This window comes from Malus sylvestris, chromosome 17 (genome assembly GCF_916048215.2).
Source record: "Malus sylvestris chromosome 17, drMalSylv7.2, whole genome shotgun sequence".
Classification (NCBI taxonomy): domain Eukaryota; kingdom Viridiplantae; phylum Streptophyta; class Magnoliopsida; order Rosales; family Rosaceae; genus Malus; species Malus sylvestris.
Window position 1 is genome coordinate 19920687 of NC_062276.1, and position 25578 is coordinate 19946264.

A 25578-nucleotide genomic window follows, 5' to 3' on the forward strand; every position below is an offset into this window, starting at 1 on the left:
GCAGCTTCCTTCCCTCTTGTATACCCTTACATTGTCGGGCTTTATTTCTATTACTTAGTTTATTGCTTGCCTCTATGTAGGCTTTCATTGTACGTTTGGCATCTTTGCCTTGGTAATGAGATTTCCAATTTACCAAAAAAAAAAAAAAAAAAAAAAAGGGTAGTAACTAAATCTATCTAGAATGTGATGACTAGTAACCAAATCTATCTAGGATTTGCACAATTACAACCACAATTTAATATAATATCTATAACACTGTTCTAAATTTCATATAACTCGTTCAAAATCAAATATCATATTTTATGGTTAATGGTTTAGTTGGGTAATAAATTATTAACTAATGAATCTCTTAAACACGTGCAATTTACCATGTCTCACATGAAACACAATTTGTGCATGGCAAGTTTAAGCCAGCAAATTCATCTTTAAACCTTTTTAACATTATTTGACTTTCACGAATGGAACATATTGAAAGGGTCTTAGTCAACGAAGTTCTCACACGGATTAAAGAGAATACAAATGCTGATTACTTGCCTTGATACAATTCCCTAACCCCTATAAATTGCCACATTGTTCAACCTCTAGGTTCTCAGCCAACAAAACCCAGAAGCCATGTCTGTCAAGAAGAGTCTCTCTCTCAACCGTGGCGGAGCCGGAAAGCGGGGAGCAGTGGCAAAGAGGACAAGGAAGAGCCTTTCTCTGAACAATGGTGATGCCAGGAAGGGCGCCGGAGATGTGGTTGCAGCAAAGCGCACACGCTTTCATCGTTGTTTTTCTTTCATAGAGGTTTCTACTGAACCTGGAAAATCACTTAAAGACATGGATTCTGAGAAGTTGAAGTCTGGGATCATGAGGTGGGCTAAGGCTGTCGTTGCATACGCCCGCCAAGTGAGTGGCCGCTTTGGAAGCACTCGTGGCTAATCACAAGCCTAATTCAAATGTCTCGAGAATATTACTGCGATTGACGCGAACCCAACACAAAGATCAATGTGTTGCTTACATTTGCACATGGGAGCTTCAGAAGAAGATGGACCGATTGGTGAAGGACGAGTTGAACATATTGTTCTAGAAATTTCCACCTAGCGCCTCTTAGGAGTTAAATGGTTGATCATCACCTTGATTAATCCCTAGGCGTTGAAAATTAAGAAAGGGCACCTAGACTTGCTTAGGCGCCCGCTTACCCCGCCTAGACACCCGCATATGCCGCCTAGGTCACGACTCTCGCTTAAACAAAAAATAGTTAACTTTCAGTTTTCGTTTTTTTTTTCACTAAATTGTAAGACTTGTTGAATACTTGGATGACACTCATTATATGCTTGTTCCTCATGTTTTTAATATGTTCTAATACTTTATAATTTATAGGTCAATTCTACTTTACAATTTATGTATTCTAGTACAATTATATATTTTTAAGGGTAAATATCAGTTTACTACCCTCAAGTTTCGTGGTTTTCAACATTTAGTACATAAACTTTTTTTCGTTCCAGAGTCATACTTAAAATGTTAATTTTGAGACAATCTCATACGTCCGTTAGTCTGGCTGTTAAGTTTTCCGTTAACTGATGACGTGGCGTCCATGTAGACAATGACTGGGCATCTCGTGTTATTAAAAAGATCCACATGAAAATTAAAAATTAAAAAAAAAATTCCTGCCCAAATTTTAACCCATAACATTCCTTTTTTTCCACCAAATTTTTTTTTTTATAAAAAAAATCAAATTAGATAGTGAACGACCCAGAGCAGTTTTGATTTCTTCCACATAGGCCACATTTCTAATGGCTCCGGCAGCATGGGTCTGGGTCGCCAGAGACTCAAATCAGCAGGCTTCGATGAGGACTGAGATGCCATAGTAAACGGAAACAGCCCAGGCGTTTTCTGGGTCTGCGGTGAGCGCCTCTATCGCCATCACAGCCTTCTCTTACAAATGGGTCGACCCAGATTTGAGTATTCTTAGCAGAGGACCCAGACTCCCTTAATCAAACATTGCCTTGCACGATGACTCGTCGTCCGCGGTGGCCAGGAGACAGACGGCGAAGATAGCCTGCTCGTGGACTGTTAGAACCCATTATCCCACATCAGCCAAGAGGGAAAAGAGAAAGCACTTTAAATAGAATTACCCCACTCTAACTAACACCGAGGCCTTTTGTGATAAAACCCCACACCTGAGGATTGTGCAGGTGGTTAAGTGGGGACAGTATCGGTGTTGTTGAAGTGGACCCTCAGAGCCAGGGGGCGGGCCCGTACTGCCACGTGATTGGGTGGGTCCCCATTGGCCCCGTGCGATTGTCCACATAGGCCAAATATTCCACGTGTTTGGGTGGGTCCCTAATGACCTTGCACGATTGGGTGAGTCCCGACATGGCTCCACGTGGTTGTCGATGTGTGGAATTTCACGTGTGACCCATAAATGGGGTCTCACGTGCGGGGAAGTGTTGGAACCATTGTCCCACATCGGCCAAAAAGGAAAAGAGAAAGCACTTTAAATAGAATTACCCCACTCTAACTAACACCGAGGCCTTTTGTGATAAAACCCTACACCTGAGGATTGTGCAGATGGTTAAGTGGGGACAGTATCGGTGTTGTTGGAGTGGACCCTCGGCTCGTTGACCTGAAAATTTCAACATGGACGGAACGCTGGTGGTGGAAATCGAGCGTCGGTACATTGGTCGCATAGGGCAGTGAGGCGTTGAATAATGGATAGGAGTAGAGGTATGAGGGTGTGAAGGAGGGGGTTCCGGGCCTAGTGGGGGGAGTCGGAGATGTCATGGACGGAGGAGTGGAGGATGCGAGCTTGGAGTGGAAGGCAGTCCAATGGCCAACGAAGGAGGGGACAGTAAGGGAGGAGCAAATGAAGAGGGAGAGGGTGGAATTGATGAGGTCGAGAAAGGTTTGGAGTGGGTTTGAGGCGGCGACGGCTCGATGCATTTAGGAAGTGGGGGGCCGGATTAGAACCGGGTCGTGTTCTGGTTTGTTTCGGGCATCGCTGAACACTGCATGAGAGAAAGAGAGAGAAATGCTTGGAAGTAAAGAAAAATGAGAGCAACAACAAAGTGAAGGAATGCAGTGAGTTATAGGTTAAAAATGGAGAGAGTGATCGAGAGGAGTGTGGGGAAGAGAGCAACAATGGCAGACCAATTTTATTTTTCAAAAATATTTGGCAGGAAAAAAAAGGAATGCAGTGAGTTATGGGTTAAAATTTGGGCGGGAATTTTTTTTTTTTTTGAATTTTTAATTTTCACATAGACCCCTTAATATTGTCACATCCCGATCCGGGCCCTCACCACATCCCGAGCTCGACTCCACCATAACAAAATATTGTCCGCTTTGAGCCCTGACCACACCCTCACAGTTTTGTTTCTGGGAACTCACACGAGAACTTCCTAACTTCCCAGTGGGTCACCCATCCTGGGATTGCTCTCGCGTGAACTCGCTTAACTTCGGAGTTTCGATGGAACCCGAAGCCAATGAGCTCTCAAAAGGCCTCGTGCTAGGTAGAGATAGAAATATATATATAATGCTTACAGGATCCACTCTCCTAGGCGATGTGGGATGTTACATTAATAACACGTGGCGCTCAGTCATTGTCTACATGGGCGCCACGTCATCAATTAACGGAAAGCTTAACAGCCAGACTAACAGATATATGAGATTGTCCCAAAATTAACACTTTAGGTATAACTCTGGGACGAAAAAAACTTCATGTACTAAATATTAAAAACCACAAAACTTAAGGACAGTAAACTAATATTTACCCATTTTTTAAAGTATAAATAAGTATTTATTTATATAATATATAATAAATTTATTTAAATCTGTCTAGTCTGTCTAGGCCCTTGCTTAGACCCCACCTAGCCGTTAGGTCCCAGCCTGCTGTCTAACTAGCGCCTAGCCGCTTTTAAAACCTTGGTTGAAGGTGACTCTCAAGGACGATCTAGACAACATGAGTTGGTCTCTCTTATATATTTATATATGCTTGTATCTTCTTTGTTTGCTCAAAATATTTAAGGAAAACTAATAAAAAGAGTAGGAAAACTTTGAGTTTTGACGATAAGGACAAAATAAAGGGTAAAGTGAATAGTACCAAGATTGACTTTTTAGTATAAAAATGTGATTTTTCATTAAAGTGAGCCGTACCAAGAACTTTTTGTTAAAGTTCCCAAATATTTAAGGGGACAAGTACCAGCCTTTATCTTCATTTCAACCCGACACCATAACTGGACAGTTAGTCATTGGCCAGGCATATATACCAACCTTTTATCTTCTAAGAAAATATTATGGGACACTGGATTTTCTTTTTGGTTGCAGAGATGAGTGTGAATATGAAGAATATAATGGGAAATTTTCTACGACATAACGACCCCGTATTGACAACTACCTATAGCTATATTACAACAATATCAACAATATTGTTTGAACACTTTCGATACCTCAATACTGTATCTATACATGAATATCAATATGGACATCGTATCAACAATATCTACACTATTTGAATACTATATGGACACCGATTCGTTCTCTTTCAATAATATCTACACTATTTGAATGCTATATTTGGTTTTCTCACTGCCTAAAAAACAACTCTGTAATCATAACCACAAGGCACTCAATGAGTAAGGCAAACATCATATCTGAACCGAAGATCACCAACAGCAACAAGCTAGGCAATCACACAGCCACTGGATCTGCCTGCCACACTATCTCTTCATGGTCCTCTCTTCAATTTAATACCAAGAAATAAAATAAAAGCGACCAAAACACACTGACATGTTAAAGGAGAGGGCAGCGAAAGCTTAGGTAACCGGCGGCTGGTGGTTGAACCTAATATGGTGCAACAGATGGAGGAGAGGGTAAGAGAAGGGGGATTGGGGATTTCAGTGACCAGAACAGAAAAATTGAAATATGGTGACGAAAAGTGATTTTAAGTCAAAATACAATGACCAGAAATGTGTTTACCCTACTTATTAAGGACATTGATCACATACCAAAAAAGAAGAGAAATGTTGAAAATTTGATTGACTAAACTATTACTTCTTATGCTAACAATATGTTACAAGCTACTTTGATACTATAACAGAAATTCGTACGAAACATTCACTTTAAACCACCAACAGTTTTCATACCAAGGTATTTGCTTCTACATATTTTTCCACAGCTTCTTTTTGGTCTGACAAAAGAACACTCATGCACCCCCTTTTCTTGTGGTCAAATTCATACACGTTTGGGTGGTATGTATTGCACCTGCTCATCTTCACATAAATTCTGCAAAAAGAGAGAAAAAAAATTATAAGAATCTGAGACAGTGTGTGATTGATCTATGAAAAAGAACAAGCAAAAGGAACCATAATCCATGGGCAAAAATTATAAGAATCAGCAGTAATTGAAGCTCCTATTCCGGTAGTAACGAAATTGGAAGGAACAAGTGGGCAAGGATTTATATCTCCCACAACACTACATAAATGATCTTATGTCCTAGGGTTACCACAATTCTGCTTTGTTGGTAATTCTATCAATGTAACCATCACTATGAATGATCGAAGAATTGAGTCATGATTAATAAACAGTAAACGGTAGAAGTATACACTGCAGACAATTCATGGTATTTAAAAAAAACAGAGAACATAAGAGAGCCTTTTTTATATGCTTTACGACCCACAGACTGTCAAATAAATGAACAAACATGAGCTCGAACAATAGCTCGATGTCCAAAACCCAAATCACAGTGTCTCTTCGGGGTATTTTATTTTCCTGTGTTTTGGACTTCAACCATTGATACAAAGAACTTATTACAAAAGCTAGTCATATTTGACTGATTTGTTGGGCACACTTCAATTTCCTAACTCCTATTGTCTTGTATGGCAGACTTTTTCATTCGTTTGAAAGATATGGTAGCTAACTAGCTATTGGAGGACAGGATGCCAACCCAAAACCCATCTAATTTCGTGTGGCATAGATTTATTGATCGACCATATAATTAACATAGAAATGGTAAAGTATGATTGTCCACTACGGAATATAAGGAAACTTTGTATGATTAACATGAGAAAGATATTGTATTATCTGCAAATCCTCTGAAAGAACCTCTGAAACGGCAAGAGTGTAAACACCAGGTACAAATCTTCCTGTAAAAAATTAAAATCCATACCAAATTACTGATAAATACATATAAAATGGCAAGTTGTAAGCATAATCTAGAGCATTGGAAATGCTTAAAAGTAAACAAAGCCGAGCAGGATTTAGAAGCTTAAGGGTTAATCAACTGGGATATCGTGTTAAAATAATGTAAATAAAGAGACATAACAATCTATACAAGATGAAATACGCCTATGTAAATCAAAACAGAACCTAAAGAAACGTAAAACGGGCAACAAACGACAAGTATTTGTGAGAACCCAATATCTCACATAAGCCACTTAGTACTACAGTATAGTGGTATTCGTCTTCACTTGTAAGTGAGAGATCTCGCTAACGGGGAAGTTGGACCACATTATTATGGTTGTAAGGCTTAGCCCACTCCCCCACTGCCGTGTATATACTATCGTTTGTTCCTAAAAAAAAAAGGAATTTCACATGAACCCAATTGTCTAGAAAAGAAATAAATAACTTTGCAACGACTTAAATGCATAAATGCAAGCTGAAAGGAAAAAAAGCATACCAATTCGAAGCCATTTTGCAGCCCAACTCCTAGTTGGATCCGTAACTGAAATAATCCTACAATCCAAGCAATGCATCAATTAAATAAAAGACAGAGAAAAAACAGAGAAGATTAAAGAGAAAAATGTGAGAGAAGAGTAGTAAGGAAGGAGGGACGACGAACCCATTGAAATTGGGGGTGGTGCAATCGGCAACGCGATCGAAATCTTCCTCCATCTTGAAGAAGGGGCAGTTCTCACATCCTGATTCTCTGAACTGCATTTTGTATTTTGAATTTGTATTGGTGTTACGATTGTGATTATCTTGATCGCAATTAGTAGCTTACTAGTACTTTAATTAGTAGTAATCAAGTTGTTTTAGTCGTATGGCCAGCTGGCATTTGGTGTTAGTGGAAACATATATGTAATCAATTTGGTGGGGTTGACCTCGAACTTCAATACAAAATTACAAAAACAATTATCTCTCTCTTCTCCTTCCCTATCTTCCTCCGTTGCTATATGGTAACTTGCAGGTTGTGAAAGGGGTTGCTAAGATTTGGTGCTATCATTGGTATCATCCTCTCGATCCTGAGCCTCCCTCTTGTATGCCCCGCCACACCACCAATTCTCGGATGTCTACACTGGAATTGCGCCTCTCCGTCGTGGAAACTGTTCTGGAAGCTCTTCCTTAGCAGATCCAGGCAGCTTCGGAAGCTAGATTCACCTCCTTGGAGACGAAGTTTGCCCTTTTCTTGGAGCATCTTCATCACGATCCTGGAGTTCAAGGCGGCGCTGGGTCTTCTACTGCTCAACCTCCTTCGAGACCCGAGTCGTCGAATCCTACTCCGTTCGTGACTGACGACGACGATTTCCGTTATCTTGAGACTCCGTGTTTTCCACGTAGAGATTCTTTCAACAGAGGCGGTTTCACTCGGCGCCTTTAGTGGCCGCATCGTCTGGATTTTCCCCGTTTCACCGACGGTGACGATCCCTCAGCTTGGATCTACAAGGCTGAGCAGTACTTTGCTTACTATCACACACCAGATCACCAAAAGGTCCTGACCGCCTCTTTTCACTTTGAGAATGAGCCGCTGTAATGGTTCAAATGGCATAATTGCAGCCATTCCACTCCAAGGGCCGAGTTCACCATCGCACTGTGCTAGGAATTTGGTTATTCGGATTTCGAGGATTACACTGAATCCTTATTCAAGCTCAAACAAACAGGTACTCTCAAAGATTACATACTCGAATTCAGGCGACTCGCTAATCATACTACTGATGTTGGCCCGATTCTGTTGAAGAGTTGTTTTATTGGTGGATTAAAGCGTGAATTGAAGTATGATGTTAAATTGCTGAAGCCTACTTCGGTGCATGATGCTATTGCTCTCGTCGTGCAAATTGATGTTATGCTCATGGACCTTAAAATTGTGTCCCATAAACATGTTCCTCTGGCCAGACCAAACCCTCTTCCTAATCCCACTCCGGGATAGAACTGAGTCCCTACCTTACCTTATAAGAAATTAACACTTGAGGAGGTTCAGCGAAAGAGAACGGGGTGAGTGTTGGTTTTATGATGACAAGTGGGATAAGGGACACAAATGTGCTCATAAGCAACTTCTCATGTTGGATATAGTTTCTGATGATGAGTTTGGAGATGAAGAACCAATGCTCTTCTTGTGGAGTTACAAAGCATGGCAATGAGTGAGTGTGCCTTACATGGCATTAGTGCTAAGCCCTTGGTTCAAACTATGAAGGTGGACGGTTTGGTCAATAATCATATTGTTAGCATGTTGTTAGACTCTGGAAGCACCCATAATTTTATTAACTCTAGACTAGTCAAGCAATTGGAGTGGTCACTTCAACCAACAAAGCCATTCGAGGTGGTGATTGTTGTTGGGGGTATAGTTAAAAGTCAAGGTTGCTATAGACAAGTTCAGTTGAAAGTGGGACAATATGATTGCTTCATTGATCTATTTATTTTACCTCTTGGGGGTTGTGATGTTGTCCTAGGGGTCCAATGGCTATCCACAGTAAGTCCAGTCATGTAGGATTTCCAAAATTTGACTATGGAATTTCAGGTGGGACCCTAGCAATTTAAATTGACTCATTGTGCACCTTCACAATCTTTCATACAAGATATTTCAGTGCATCACATCAGCAAAGGGTGCTCCACTTCAAACTTGGGATTATTTTTATATTCTCTGGAGGCTGAAACAAGTGACACATCTGAGCTCACTCCTTCCCAATTCAATGAACTGCACATGGTTTTGAGCAATTTCGAGGTGGTTTTTACTATTCCTTCCACATTACCTCCATCACAAACTCATGACTATAGGATTCCATTGCTACCAGGAGCAAAGCCACCCAATATAAGGCCCTATCATTATGGACCTTTACAAAAAACTGAAATTGAAAAAGCAGTCCAGGAGTTGCTGCACTCTGGTTTTATCAGACCTAGCCGTAAGCCTTTTTCCTTTCCCGTTTTACTGGTTAATAAGAAAGAAGGCACTTGGAGATTATGCATAAATTACAGGGAGTTGAATAGCATCACCATCAAGGATAAATATCCTATCCCACTCATATATGACATGTTAGATAATCTATTTGGGGCTAGGTACTTCCAAGCTGGATTTAAGATTGGGTTACCATCAGATTCAAATGCATAAGGAGGATGTGGAGAAAACTGCCTTCAAGACCCATGAGGGACAGTATGAATATTTGGTGATGCCCTTTGGGCTTACCAATGCCCCAGCAAGCTTTCAAAGCTCGATGAATGATATTTTTAAACCCTATCTCAAGAAGTTTATATTGGTATTTTTTTATGACATATTAGTCTACAGTAAAACATGGGAGGAGCACCTATCTTATTTGCACCAGACCTTAGAGTTGTTATTACAGCACCAGTTATATGTAAAGAAGTCTAAATGCTCTTTTGGTCAGCAACAAGTTGAATACTTGGGTCACATAGTTTCCAGTGATAGAGTTGCAGCTAATCCCACTAAGATAAAAGCCATTTTGGATTGGCCAGTCCCTAGGAATGTGAAGGAGCTAAGGGGGTTTTTGGGGTTAACAGGTTATTACAGAAAGTTTGTACAAGGCTATGGCAAAATATGCCAGCCTTTGTACCAACTCACTAAAAAAGATGGGTTCATATAGTCTAAGGCAGCAGAGTCAGCTTTTCAAGAATTAAAAAGGGTCATGACATCTCTTAAGGTGTTAGCCCTTCCTAATTTCTCGATCCCATTTGTTATAGAATATGATGCTTCTGCAAATGGGATCGGAGCAGTCTTGCAGCAATAGAGAAAACCCATTGCTTTCTCCAGCAAGGCTTTGGGCCCAAGAACCAGGCTCTGTCCACTTATGAAAGAGAACTCATAGTTGTGGTGCATGCCATCAAAAAGTAGCAAAATTACCTCCAGGGGCAACATTTCATCATCAAAACAAATCACAATAGTTTGAAATATTTTTTAAATCAAAGAGCCATTACCCCATTCTAGCAAAAGTGGGTTTCAAAGCTATTAGGATATGATTATGAGATCCAATATAAACAAGGTGTGGAAAATATGGTGGCTGATGCTCTATCAAGGGTACCTAGTGCCCCTACATTTACCTATAAACCATAGTGAAGAGTTAGTGGAATGTGTCATTATCACATACCCTTACTTTGGGTGGTTGGATGATTTGAGGAGACAATTGGAAAAAGATGAGTGGGTAAGACAAAAGAAGGAAGAACTGAGGGCTGCCACCCACGCCAACACTGTCACTTCCCATTTGTCAAAGTTCCACATTGATAATGGGTTCTTAAAATACAAAGCTAGGATTGTGATTGGTCCTTAATCAACTTGGAGACAGAAGATCTTTGAAGAGCATCATTGCACTCCTATGGCCGGCCATGAAGGTGTTCAAAAAACCTACCCCAGATTGAAAAGAAGCTTTTATTGGGTGGGAATGAAAAAAGATATTAAGTCTTGGGTAGCCAAGTGCAGGGTGTGCCAACAGTTCGACATTGGAAATGAGTCAAAGATTTTCTACGATACCTACGTGGGACAACAGACATAAGCCTCCTCTACTCCGAGAAACCCACAAATGATCAGAATATTGTTGGATATGCAGATGCTGGTTTTTTCCCTAATCCACATAAAGTCCGCTCACAAACTAGATATGCATTCATGTATGGAAATATAACAATTTCATGGCATTCAACAACGCAAATATTAGTTGCTACATCTTCCAATCACTTGGAAATACTTGTTCTACATGAAGCCAGTCGTGAATATTCTTGGTTAAGATCAATGATCTTTCACATCCGAAATCCATGTGGTCTACCTTCAAAGACAGACTCTCCAACTATCATTCATGAAGATAATGCAGCATGTGTTGCCCAATTGAAGGAATGATTCATCAAGGGCGATTAGACTAAACATATATCTCCAAAGTTTTTTAGTGCACATGAGCTTCATAAGGCTAAAGTTATTAAAGTCCGACAAATCTGTTCTAATGAAAATTTGGCAAACCTATTCACCAAATCTTTACCAAAGTGTACGTTTCAGAAGCTAGTGCATGATATCGGATTACGCCAGCTTTATAATCAGTCAAATTGAAGAATGCATAATTATGGGGAGATACTACAGAATTAGGGGGAGATACTCATCAGGGGGAGCATCTAAGACACATGCATGTTGTACTTTTTTTTCTTCGACTAGGATTTTTCCCACTGGGTTTTTCCTATCAAGGTTTTAATAAGGCAACATAAGCATACTTAACACTATATCAACAATCCAAGTAAAGTTGTACTCTTTTTCCTTTGCTGCAGTTTTTTTTCGTTGGGTTCTTTCTAGCAAGGTTTTAATTAGGCAATTGGAGTTGATATATGGGCATCCAAAGGGGAGTATTGTGAAATCTAGTGTGATGCCATATATGTGATTGTTTTAGGAAGCAAACCAAAACAAACTTTGGTGACATCCATGGAAAGTCTTGGGTGAAAAAGTGTTAGGGAGGTAAAAAAATTCTTCATGCATGTAAGGTTGTGTCAGATCAAAACCCTTATATATAGATGTATGTTTGTAACCTCATTACAACACACAAGAGAGTGGAAGTAATAATACCAATATCCCCTCTCTCTTTACCTGCATTATTTTTTTGATACAGTTACGAAAATAAACAATATGATACATTGCACCCGTTCTACTTCTATCTCTCGCAAAGGTTATCCTTCTCACTTTTGCCTATTTTTATAACAGAGAATATATTGATTGGTCTTATATATATTGCGGTACACAGATTTCTCCTCTACTCCGAGAAACCCACAAATGATCAGAATGTTAGGTGAACTGTCGACTTAGTCCCTGAATTATCACCTTAGTGAAAATTAGGTCCTTGCATTACTTTTTCGGTAAAATAAGTCCTTAAATTCATTAAAAAAAACTGTTAATTTCATCCCTACTATTATATTCAAAGCTATTTTATCCAATTTTTAATCAATTTAAGTCACTTGACACATTTTAGAGTGTAATACCGTCATTTTCTCGCCTTGAAGCTTTTAACATTTTGTTTGTACCATACTTGACCAATCCCGAAACTACTGAGCACCGGTCAACGTTATACCGTCAAGGACCCGGAAGAGTTTCCCTCCAACCAGGAGGCCAATCACAACGCGACATGTGTCGACATCAGAAGCCAATCATAGCACGACACGTGTCAACATCAAAAGCCAATCACAACACAACACGTGTCAATGTCAGAATGAAACTAGAAACTCTCTTCTATAAATAGAGATCATTCTCTTACAATATTTTCTAATGTCATTTGTACTAAATCATTCGTACACTCTCTTTTGACCAGGTATCCCTTTCCAACATGGGGAGCGAAGGAAGCCACAACACACAGAATGACACCCCTCTTGCACCTAGTGCGAAGCAATGAAAGAAGGAAGGAAAGAGGGTTGCTCTTCAAGCTAAAGTCGATGAGCTAGAAGCTCAGAACAACAAGATAACAATGAAGAATGAGGTCCTTTAGGAGCAGTATGAGAAGCTCTTTGAGACGTTCCATGAAACTAGGCGTACTCAAACACGCGAGCTCGTTGCCCATGTAGACATCAACCATCATCTGGGTGCCCCCCAACACGGAGGGTCACCTCCCTTCGACATGGGTATCCCTGATGAGGAGCGAGTTAATCATCAAAACATTAATCAACATGAGACTTCTCTCAACCCAGATGCTTCGACCCGAAGTAAAAGAAGTGGAGGAAGACACCTCCTTGCAGAAGGGTTGGAAAGATCGAAAGCCGTTTATCATGACTGCCAAGACTTCCTAAAGCAACGTCGAGAGAATCCCCTCCACATATGCTCGAAGATCAATGACCCAATGGTTTCTGAAAGACTTGATCCTCTCCCACGACCCAGGCCAGCTGCCAATCTAAGGAAGGAACGACAGATCCTAAAGAAACATGAAGGTATAGGGGACTCTGAGGTATTCCGACAGACTCCCCTTAGAAGTCAGTACGGCGAGTCCAAGAAAAAACCACACGCCCATGCTTAAACTTTCCTACTTCCAAGAGGCGATGGAGACTTACAAAAGAAAATTCCAGTGGTACATAACTCCACTTATGACCCCCTTGTCCTACAGCTCCTTGAGGAAGTAAACAAGTTAAAGGCCGAACGTCAAGCCGAGATACCTGACTAGAACCAACCCAGGCCTGGCCCTCTCACAAGAAGGATCATCGACACCCTCCTTTAAGCGAAGACAAAACAAAAGCTTGGTTTACAACTCTATACTGGAAGGGAGGACCCAATTGAACACCTTAACCTCTTCAAGTCCACCATGGCATATCAGATGCACACCGACGAAGAGCGATGTCTTCTCTTCCTCTCCACCCTCTCTGGCGGAGCTCTAAACTGGTATTGCCGTCTTCCACCTGAGATAGTAGACTCATTTGAGGAATCGAGGAAACTGTTTGTCTCTCAACACATCTTCTAGACCGATCACTTGCATTCTGCAGATGACTTGTACACCATTCGCCAGAAGCTGGACGAGTCACTACGAGAGTATGCCGGTTGCTTCAGCCATGAGTATTCTGCTGCGCTGAGGCAGATGACAAGACCGCCTTCAAGGCCTTCACGGCAGGCCTACGTGATTGTTTCTTCAAGTACATGATCAATGCCAACACTTGGAAGACTTACTCTAAGGTGATGGCACAAGCTTACAACCACGCATCCGTCGAAGCAAAGACATACCAAGGGAACCCCCATATGGTTAACCCCTATCAACAGATGGGAAGTGGAAGTCAAGTTCTACCAAGTGAGGAGATATTGGCCATTCAGACACCCATTGCATCATCTCCTACCTCATTTAGCTACTCGCTAAGTCACCAAACGTATCTCTCTCTTGGTAAGAGGAAGGATTTTTACTCTCAGCAAGCCCATTACAACAAGAGAGATAAAAGTTTGTATCAAGACAACCAGGGGTGACCGTACCGTCGACTATTATAACTATGGGGCCAAGCCTCACTCTTTCAAAGTGGATGACTAGGTACTGAAGGAAATGCTATTATAAGAAGGCATACACATTACAAATGTTTTGACTCTCAACCGCTTGAGATCTTTGGTCACACAAGCCATTCAACAAATATTTAAAGAAAAAGGAATTCAGACAACTTCTTTTAAGTCTTTTGCGTTCCTAGCACTAGAACACTTGGTCTACGCTAACCTACCCTTATACTCCAACTTAGAGCTTCAACATGCGTACTTTGACACAAAGTATGTGGTACTAAGGGTTACAACCAACATGGTTCACATATCAAAAGCATGGATCCCTTCATGCATAGCAAAACATTTATAAGCATCACTCATATCAATCAACATAAACATTATACATTCCAACACATTCATACATAAACATCATACATTCCAACACATTCATACATAAACATCATACATTCCAACACATCCATACATAAGCCAACTGTGCTTCGAAATGGTTTAACATACTTTGTGTCTTCGACACTTGCTACAATATGCCTCGATACCTTGCCCTTATTCTCACCAACCAGGTGATGAAATGTACAACCCGTACTCTTCTTCATGCCACCAACCAGGTGATGAAATATACAACCCGTACTCCAATATCATTTGGTAACTTGCCACTTATGCCACAAACCAGGTGAAGAAGGAACTCATCTTTGTGCCACCAACCAAGTGATGAAATGTACAACCTGTACTCTCCTTCATGCCACCAACCAGGTGATGAAATGTACAACCCGTACTCTAATATCATTTGGCAACTTGCCACTCATGCCACAAACCAGGTGAAGAAGGAACTCATCTTCATGCCACAAACTAGGTGATGAAATGTACAACCCGTACTCTCCTTCATGCCACCAACCAGGTGAAGAAGGAACTCATCTTCATGCCATCAACCAGGTGATGAAATGTACAACCCGTACTCTCCTTCATGCCACCAACCAGGTGATGAAACCAGTACTCTAATATCATTTGGCAACTTGCCACTCATGCCATTAACCAGGTGAAGAAGGAACTCATCTTCATGCCATCAACCAGGTGATGAAATGTACAACCCATACTCTCCTTCATGCCACCAACCAGGTGATGAAATGTATAACCCGTACTTTAATATCATTTGGCAACTTGCCATTCATGCCACCAATCAGGGGAAGAAGGAACTCATCCTCGTGCCACCAACCAGGTGATGAAATGTGATGAAAGGTGATGAAGGAACTCACCTTCGTACCACCAACCAAATGATGAAAGCAACTCACCATTCATTCCACCTACTAGAAGACGAGTGGTACAACTTGTACATGTGAACTCCTAGCATTCACAAATAATCAAAAACCCTCAAGCTTGACAACTCAACTAGGGGAGCACTTATGCCCAACAAGAGTTATAGTCACCAACAAAGTCTTATTGCAAGCCAACAACAACTTCAGTGCATGGCATACGAAGATCAAGCTATTCAGCCCTCTTGCATCTGCTTCAGACATTTCCCCTCTGTAACAATGCAAACACTACAACTCGTAGAAAGCTTCACACTCTTGATCAAGACAGTGTGAAGCAAAACCAATTTATGGTGCCAACAAGAGCTTCATCAAAGGAGTTCAACCACAATTCTCAAAGGCTTCACACACTTTTGATCAAGACAGTGTAAAGCAAAACCAATTTATTATGCCAACAAGAGCTTCATCAATGGAGGGCAACCACAATTCTCAAAAGCTTCACACACTCTTGATCAAGACAGTGTGAAGCAAAACCAATTTATGGTGCCAACAAGAGCTTCATCAATGGAGGGCAACCACAATTCTCAAAAGCTTCACACACTCTTGATCAAGACAGTGTGAAGCAAAACTAATTTATGGTGCCAACAAGAGCTTCATCAAAGAAGTTCAACCACAATTCTCAAAAGCTTCACGCACTCTTGATCAAGATAGTGTGAAGCAAAACCATTTTATGATGCCAACAATAACTTTATCAATGGAGGACAACCACAATTCTCAAAAGCTTCACACACTCTTGATCAAGACAGTGTGAAGCAAAACCAATTTATGGTGCCAACAAGAGCTTCATCAATAGAGGGCAACCACAATTCTCAAAAGCTTCACACACTCTTGATCAAGACAGTGTGAAGAAAAACCAATTTATGGTGCCAACAAGAGCTTCATCAATGGAGAGCAACCACAATTCTCAAAAGCTTCACACACTCTTGATCAAGACAGTGTGAAGCAAAACCAATTTATGGTGCCAACAAAAGCTTCATCAATGGAGGGCAACTACAATTCTCAAACCTTCGAGGCAAATTCAAGACTGTTCGAAGCAAATTCAATTTATATGGTTCATCCAAACCTTCGACTACTACAAGGTGTGGCTTGCATCACAATCTCTTACTCAACAATGTGGAAGCAAAATTTGTATATGTTGTCTCTCCCACATTTTCAAATTTCTAGTTTAGCGAAAAAAAAAAAAAAAAAAAAAAAAAAAAAGGAAATTCAACAAAGTTTCATCAATGGAGGACAACTACAAATTCTCAAAAGCTTCACACTATCTTGATCAAGATAGTGTGAAGCAAAATCAATTGGTGGTACCCAACAAAGCTTCACCAACAAAAGCTTCATCAATGGAGGATAACTACAAATTCTCAAAAGCTTCACACTATTTTGATCAAGATAGTATGAAGCAAAATCAATTCGTGGTACCCAAGCTTCACCAACAAAAGCTTCATCAATGTAGGACAACTACAAATTCTCAAAAGCTTCACACTATCTTGATCAAGATAGTGTGAAGCAAAATCAATTCATGGTACCCAACAAAAGCTTCAACTCCAAAGCTTCAACTCCAAAGCTTCACGTACAAAAGTTTCACCCATAATAGCTTCACCTACAAAAGCTTCACCCATAAAAGCTTCACCCACCACAAAAACTTCACCCACAAAAGCTTCACCCATAAAAGCTTCACCCACAAAAGCTTCACCCACCACAAAAGCTTCACCCACAAAAGCTTCACCCACAATAGCTTCACCCATAAAAGCTTCACCCACAAAAGCTTCACCCACAATAGCTTCACCCATAAAAGCTTCACCCACAAAAGCTTCACCCACCACAAAAGCTTCACCCACAAAAGCTTCACCCATAAAAGCTTCACCCACAAAAGCTTCACTAACCACAAAAGCTTCACCCATAAAAAAGCTTCACCCATAAAAGCTTCACCCACAAAAGCTTCACTCACCACAAAAGCTTCACCTACAAAAGCTTCACCCATAAAAGCTTCACCAACAAAAGCTTCACCCACCACAAAAGCTTCCCCCACCACACAAAAGCTTCACCCACAAAAGCTTCCCCCACCACAAAAGCTTCACCAAAAAAAGCTTCACCAACCACAAAAGCTTCACCTACAAAGCTTCAACACAAAAGCTTCACCTACAAAAGCTTCACACTATCTTGATCAAGATAGTGTGAAGCAAAATTAATTCATGGTACCCAACAAAGCTTCACCTATAAAGCTTAAAATATATATATATATATATTCGGAAATTCGAAAATTCAAAAATTCAAAAATTCAAAAATTCAAAAAATTCAAAAAATTCAAAAATTCAAAAATTCAAAAATTCAAAAATTCAAAAATTCAAAAATTCAAAAATTCAAAAATTCAAAAATTCGAAAATTCAAAAAAAAAAATGCCTAGGCCTCTTCTTCTTTGGGTCTAACAACTTTCATAACAAATATATATGAAGGAGGAGTTTTGGGCTACCACTTAGAAAGGAAAATGGTGAAGTTTTGTTACTTTGGAAACTTGGCTACTAGCAAGACACCTCATTTGTCAACTCCCTCGACCGGAGACTTGTGGGACTCCTACCATATGCTACTGCACCTTGATACTCGGAAGTCTCACGACCACTCAGTGACTTGGATTTTTTCAAGTCTCCAACCGAGAAGTTTTCCTCGCTCGGGAAATTAAGGGAGCACTACCTCACCTACATGCTTCACTCACAAAGCTTCAACATACAAGATTCAACAAAAGGAAAAATTCAAAGAACTTAGTGAAAAAGGCCTTGGTGTATTTAACACAATACATTGAAATGAAGCAAAACTTGTTTATTGATATCTCCGATAAGTTAAAAATATGTACATATACATGAATCAAAATAAACAAACAAGAGGGAGCCTTCACAAAGGTTGCTCAGGAGAAGTCTCAGCAGTCGGCAGAGCCCTAAAAAGAGAAGGCACCAAAGGGTGATTATTCGGAGCCTCAATACTAGGCAAAACCTCAGAAGGAGGAGGCACCGAAGGTTGATCATTTTGAGCTTCATTATGCAGTACAGCCCCAGAAGACGAAGGCAATAAATGCCTTTGGAACAAACCCACAAACCTCTGATGATCAAGTAAAATCTGACCATCAGATTCCTGCAGCTGGTCGAGCTTCCTCTTCATGTTTGTAGCATAGTTATGTGCGAGCCTGTGCAACTGTTTATTCACATGCTTGAGCCATCTGATCTCCTGTTTGAGACTTATCACTTCAGCCGCCAATGATTCAACTTAGCAGGTTCGAGCAAATAGGCATTGGGCCATATTAAACACAGAACCTGCATACTGAACACTGAGAGCCAGAGAATCCTTAACAGCCAGCTCATCAGACCGTTTAGAAAGTAGTCTGTTATCTTTGGGAATGAGAAGGTTCCTGGCCACCACCGCAGCGGTCATATCATTCTTCATCACAGAGTCCCCAACGGTAAGAGGACCAGTAGATGATAAGAAGGATGGGCGCCATAGTTCAAGTCAAAACGACGGTCGGATGGGACAGACATTCTCATAAATGATGAAGGAGAAATAAGGTGCAATAAATCTCTGAAGTAAGGGGAACATTCCTACAAGCAATAATTCTCTGAATGTACTTCTTGCACACAATTGGTGCCCTTATAAAAGAAAGGGCAATAGGGTCGTTGGTTCAAAAATCGAAGAGGTACCACTCTCCGGATTCCGAAGAGGCACCACTTTCCACACGTAACATCAGCTCCTCAGGTACCACAGATAACTTTGCCAAAGATCTCTGACAAAGTTTAGACACATAAATTTTGAAGGTCCAGCTACCCTACTATTACCCACACGAGTAAAGGAACAGCACCACTCCTTGATAACTAGAAAGTCTCAATGTGTGTCAACCTCCGTGCTCCGTGGCAAGGCAGACTGGCAAAAATGCCCAACCTTTATTCACATTCTAGAAAACACTCCCAGCATTATTGCTTGCTCAAAAATTGAAGAGGCACCGCCCTCCAAATCTCCAGAGCCAAACTCCAATAGCATTATTTTCTCAAAAATCGAAGAGACACTGCTCTCCGAATCTCAAGAGTCAGACTCCTAACAGGATTGCTTTCTAAAAAATCGAAGAGGCACCGCTCTCCAAATCTCGAGAGCCAGACTCCCAACAAGATAACGTGATCAAAAATTGAAGAGGCACCGCCCTCCGAATCTCGAGAGCCAGACTCCCAACAAGATTACTTTCTCAAAAATCGAAGAGACACTGCTATCCGAATATCAAGAGTCAGACTCCCAACAGGATTGCTTTCTCAAAAATCAAAGAGGCACCGTTCTCTGAATCTCGAGAGCCAAATCCCCGACAGGATTGCTTGTTCGAAAACCGAAGAGGCACCGCTTTCTGAACTTCGAGAGCCAGATTTCCTTGGATAAAGCTTGTCTGCAATCTTCACACGCAACATCAGCTTTCCAGATACCACAGATCACTTTTTCAAAGTGCTCTGACAAAGTTAAAACACGTGAAACTTGTAGCTCCCATTACATTGCTATAACCAAGAAGGATAAAGGAATAGCACTACTACTTGTTGTTAGGGAGACTCCTATATATGTTGACCTCCATCCTCCACAGCCAGGCAGATCGGCAAATAAAAAAAAATGCTCAACTTTTCTTCACATATGAGAGGGCACTCTCAGCAGAGTCTCTTGAAATACTCAGCTTCTTTTCCTCCCAATAATACCTTTGCAAACAAGCCACACCAGAGCAAGAGTATCTCATATCATCAGGGTTAAAAGCAAGAGTATCCCATATCATGCTTTTTCCCTGTCTTTTCCTTTGGACTTATTCTTACCTACAAGACAAGGAGAAAGAGAGCAATCAGTCAGTACTTGGAATCAAGCTTCCAGTCAGGAAACCTTTGCCTGATTACTTACCTGGCATTGCTCTCGAGTACTCATCTTCAACATCTTATGCTTCCAGAAAAGATATCACATATGTCTAAGGAACAGATAGGGCAAGTGAGAATGATGCAAGGAAGCATGTGGAGACAAGCGCAACAGAACACATGCCGATTCATCTATTACTTCATCAACAGCAAAAGTATTCCATATCATCAAGGTCAAACGCACTCTTGATTTGATGGACTTGTTTTGACCTTCAAATTCTTGAGTCGGCCTTATACTCTGGAGGAAACCAAAAAACCCTCCAGCCCAGTTCAAGAATAAGCATGTGGAAGTTACTTCTTCAAAAGCAAAAGTATCTCATATCATCTTTTCTCCATTTGCTTCTCATTATCCTTGTTGCTATTTACGACACAAGGAGAAGGAGAACAATCAACCGGAAGCCGAAGTCGAACCTCCGATCCAGATTGCTTGCTTGGAAGTCTGATTGCTTACCTTGTCTGTTACCTCTTTCGGTAAATCTCCTAGCTCGGCGACTTGGGGGACTCCTACTATATGGTTTTGTATCGCACTTGACCAAGCCCGAAACTACAAGTAAGCTTCAAGTGAAATTGATACATTACCTTGTGCATCTTCATCGGTTAAAGATACCACCCCTAGATGGAGGAAAAGTACTTCCAGAGAAGATGCCACATCTACATATGAGACAGATAAGGCAAGTGAAAATGATACCACACTTCGGTACTTAGAAGTTTCGTGATTACTCAATGGCTTGGATCTTGCAAGTCCTCAACCGATGAGCTTCCCTTACTCAGGAACTTAGGGGAGCACTGTTTGTACCATACTTGACCAATCCCGAAACTACTGAGCACCGGTCAATGTTATACCGTTAAGGACCCGGAAGAGTTTCCCTTCAACCAAGATGTCAATCACAGCACGACATGTGTCAACATCAGAAGCCAATCACAACACGACACGTGTCAATGTCAGAATGAAACTAGAAACTCTCTTCTATAAATATAGATCATTCTCTCACAATATTTCCTAATGTCATTTGTACTAAATCATTCACTAGTACTCACTAAAGGAGAGCTTGAACCTATGTACTTGTGTAAACCCTTCACAATTAATGAGAACTCCTCTACTCCGTGGACGTAGCCAATCTGGGTGAACCACGTACATCTTGTGTTTGCTTCCCTGTCCCTATCCATTTACTTACTTATCCACACTAGTGACCGGAGCAATCTAGCGAAGGTCACAAACTTAACACTTTATGTTGTACCAAAGTCCTCGCTGATTTTGTGCATCAACACATTTCAAATAGGTTGTGAATCTAATGTCTAATTCACCAAAGTTAATTTCATACACTATTTCTATATGAAAAATATTATCTACCCTCCAATGTATATCACATGCAAGTAACATGAATTAAATTTCGAATCTAATGTTAAGGATGTAGTTGGCAGATTTTTATAATTCAAGGATTGTATTTTTTTTTTTTTTTTTGAAAAATAATTTAGGGATCTAATTTTCACCCAGATGATAATTCAGGCACCAAATCAGCAATTTACCCTATTAGTTTTGTATGTCTAAATAACAACTCTTTTTTGTCAAAAGATAGATTTTATTCATTCAAGTCTAATAGATAAGTTTACACCCTTAGGAAGAATATTAAAAAGAAAATTAGGACTAATACAATCCCAAATAAAACAACCTCCTGTTGATTAAATGAAAGTCGCTACATCGTGCGCCACTTTGTTGATTTCTCAATGAGAAAACACAAACTCTACGAATTCCATACAACTTGCAAGGAGCCAAATATCATGTAAATTGCCCTCCAAATTCACACCAGCAAACATTTGTCGATTTATCATCTGAATAATCATCTGGGCATCTGACTCAATAATTAACTTAGTAAATCAATTCCTTCCGCATTCCCTAGAGCATCCCTCATGGCAACCGCTTCAGCCATTTGGGCATTGGCTACATGAAGCTCAGCCGTGCCACCTGCCAGTTGCAGCAACCTAACGAAGTCGCGAATGACCCACCCCACCGCACCAGTTCCTCTATTCACATGCCATGCAGCATCACAGTTTACCTTCCATGAGCTAAAAGGAGGCTCCTTCCATTTCTTCTGTTCACTTGGTTGCAGGACCCCCTCTGATCTCCTTGTCTTCCCTCTCTCCTCTTCCTCCCTTGTTTGCACCTCCATTTCTCGATACTCCCCTCGGTTCCATTGCCAAAGCCTGATGGCGGACCCATTGAAATTCCTATCATTCCGGCACTTCCATAACCTCCACAACCCTTGTCGTCGTGCAAAGTCAAGAAGAAAAACACGGGGGTGATTATTTTGGCACAAGAATCTTGCGCTATGAAAAAATGGACTTTGCGTGACAAAGGATTCGTCGCGCAAGGTCTTGAATTAACTACAGGTGAATCAGAGGAATCAATACTGCATTTAGTACAAATGTTTGAGCGATGAAGCATTCGTCACGCAAAGGCCCTAACTTCCTAAATATGCGTTTCTGTTGTCCTTATTCTTCACAATTATATTCTCCTTATTCATCACAATTCTGTTCGTTGTGAGATGGAGGATAAAAACAAGGATCAGAGTGTGATCGATGCCGACCCAAATAATTTGAGGCAGCATTTTCAGTTCACGCATGCGATTGTTGTAGCCATGGGGAACAATTGTCCTACTGCTGAGTGGCGTTCTTGGAAAGATGTGCCCGAGAATGTGAAGAAGGCGGTGATGGAAGAATTATTAATATGTATATTGTTGATAGATCAATAAGTAATTTTGTGAAATTTTTTATTATATTTTGGAATTAATTATTTGCATATATGTATAACAGTGTAAGTATACTCTTGATGATGATACGAACGAACAGTTGATGGAGGATGCATTGGAGGGAGGTTACAATAGGTGGCGTTATGAAGTCCAGCGGAATGAAAGACCATCAAAATAGCAGTTTTAAATTTATGTTTTGTATGACAATATTTAAATTTAAGGTTTTTTTTTTATAATTTATGTATTTGGACTTAAATAGGCTTTAATTCCTGTTTGGGTTTTTAAATAATTGAATGGATTAAATCAATTTATTTAAGGTTTTAATTATTTGTAGAATAAATATTATAACTGAATATTTGTTTGTAATTATTTAAGGTTTTAATTATTTTGCGGAAAGGTTTTTTTTTTGTCTTCCAATGTTTGAGCGACGAACAGTAGTAAGCGTTGCATAATACGTCTTTGCGCGACTAAGAGCCATTCGTCGTGCAAATGGTTTTGAAAGAAGTATGACTGGTCAGCCAAGCATTAAACGCAAACATTTATAGTGGGCAGTTATGAAGACCTTGCGCGACCAAGGGTTCATCGTGAAAAGTGTGTGAAGTTGTATATAAACACTATTTCATTACCCTATTTTGCAAAATTTTTATATCAAACGATGGCCGATTAAGTTTCAGAGTCAACGAAAGGTTGGGATGGAAAAGGCTCTCGTGAGGGGAAAGGTAAAAATAAATTATTGTTGACTTAATTGTTTTACATTTGATATGGTTGAAATTATTGTTTTAATAGGCTATATTACGTTTTAAATTTTTGTGGTAGGAAAAAAAAAGAAGGAAAACTAATGAAAATGGCTTGAAAACTTTGAGTTTTAACGATAAAGACAAAATAAAGGGTAAAGTGAATCATGATTGACTTTTTAGTGTAAAATTGTGGTTTTTCGTTAAAGTGAACAGTACCGGAAGCTTTTCATTAAAATTCCCCAAAAAAAAATGAAGAAATCTATGGTGACATTAGAGAAATACTGACGTAAGCGTTTGCCCTCGTTTGCTAACAAAAGTTCGGTTGAAGCGTACACCGAACTTATCTACGATATAGGGGGATTGGTGCAGGAGAAGTGTTTTACCGAGTTCAACTCTTGGAAAATGGTGCCTATGGTAATGAAGAGCTCAATGGTGCAACAGTTATCGATAAGTTTATATTATAGAATGTGTAATTGTTTTTGTTTAAAAAAATTTGTTTGCGATATTTAATTTAATTTTGTTGCCATTACAGGTTGTTTGGGATGTTTATGAAACCAATGAGAAGTAGCAGAAGTATGTGGATGACCTTTTCAAGATGAAGTTTCAGGAGTGGAAGTTCGATGTACAACGAGCTGTAGATCGTGCACAAGTTGATAACGCTGCTATCGATGCACCTGCTGATGAAGCAAAATAAGAGTGACCTAATTTGAATTTTTTTTTTTATGAAATAAAATTTATTTCAACATTATGTATTTGAACGTTACATTGGAGTTTATTTTAAAAATTTCTGTTACATGCATGGATGGCTTAAAGTTTACATTAGTTATAATATATATTTTAGTTAATAAATAAGTTTTAATAAATATTTTGGTAATATATAAGTTGGTTTGATAATTTGAATTGGATATAAAAAAAATTTACATTAAGAAGAAATAAAACGGCAAACAAAAATGAAAAATAAAGAAATAATGAAGAAAAAAAAAAGACACATGCACGACGTACATAAAATTTTCGTCGCATTAAGGGAACTTGCACGACAAATTATATGTTCGTAGTGCAAAATGGTTGTCCCAAAAGTGATCTTTATAACCTGACGTTATAAGTTGCAGAGGGAGAAAATATTCCATTTGTTTTCTTCAATTATGGATCCGTCGGTCCCATTTTCTCTCAATTTCTTCCTTTAAAACTTCATTCATCTAAATCTCTAGGTTGATCAAGGTATTTCATTGTGTTTGGTAAGGGTTTTTTTATTTTCATTTAAAATTATCAATGTCAATTCATAATAACACCGTAAAATTTGTTGTGTATAGGAATATTGTGTGTGACTAGCGCTCGGTGGATAACGATTTGGAAGGTATTTTCTTCATTTTATTTTAAAAAAATATGAATTAGTTAAAGTATATTGAAATTATGTTGATAAATTTTTTTATATTAAGTTGTTAAATTATATTAATTTTTATGTTATAATTATGTATAATGTTGAATTGTATATATACAAATTTGTACGAGATGTACAAATATGTGTTGTTATGTACGGAGTTAATTGAAATTATCTTCATACTTGGTTTTTTTAGTAAAACTTAGTCTCCCGTTTGAGGATTAGTTGGATGTCGCGCATGGATGTGAAAGCATGACTGCGGTCTAATTGATTCTTGAATTGTCCCATTATTTGGACAGTTTGGGAATGCAAAGTTATGCCACGTAGTTTACAGTTAAAGGATTAGGTTTCGGTCGTGGGAATTTCGATGTCATCTCCGTTCGTTC

At 39.7% G+C, this 25578-nt stretch overlaps 3 protein-coding genes across 3 annotated transcripts; 2 read left to right on the forward strand and 1 right to left on the reverse strand.

The window, feature by feature from the left end:
- The first annotated feature begins 581 nt into the window (after window positions 1-581).
- LOC126612669 (uncharacterized) lies at window positions 582-1366 on the forward strand. The gene has a single exon (XM_050281137.1). The coding sequence runs from the start codon at window positions 613-615 to the stop codon at window positions 919-921; it is 309 nt and encodes a 102-aa protein (XP_050137094.1). The 5' UTR covers window positions 582-612; the 3' UTR covers window positions 922-1366.
- A 3512-nt stretch (window positions 1367-4878) lies between these two features.
- LOC126612671 (transcription elongation factor SPT4 homolog 2-like) lies at window positions 4879-6985 on the reverse strand. Its single transcript, XM_050281139.1, has 4 exons — window positions 6818-6985; window positions 6656-6711; window positions 6060-6122; window positions 4879-5261 (listed from the first exon to the last, which is right to left on the reverse strand). The coding sequence occupies exons 1-4, from the start codon at window positions 6913-6915 to the stop codon at window positions 5212-5214; spliced, it is 267 nt and encodes an 88-aa protein (XP_050137096.1). The 5' UTR covers window positions 6916-6985; the 3' UTR covers window positions 4879-5211.
- A 15888-nt stretch (window positions 6986-22873) lies between these two features.
- On the forward strand, window positions 22874-23255 carry LOC126612670 (uncharacterized). The gene is made up of 2 exons (XM_050281138.1): window positions 22874-23054; window positions 23143-23255. Exons 1-2 carry the CDS (start codon window positions 22874-22876, stop codon window positions 23253-23255), a joined length of 294 nt encoding a protein of 97 aa, XP_050137095.1.
- The last annotated feature ends 2323 nt before the right edge of the window (window positions 23256-25578 follow it).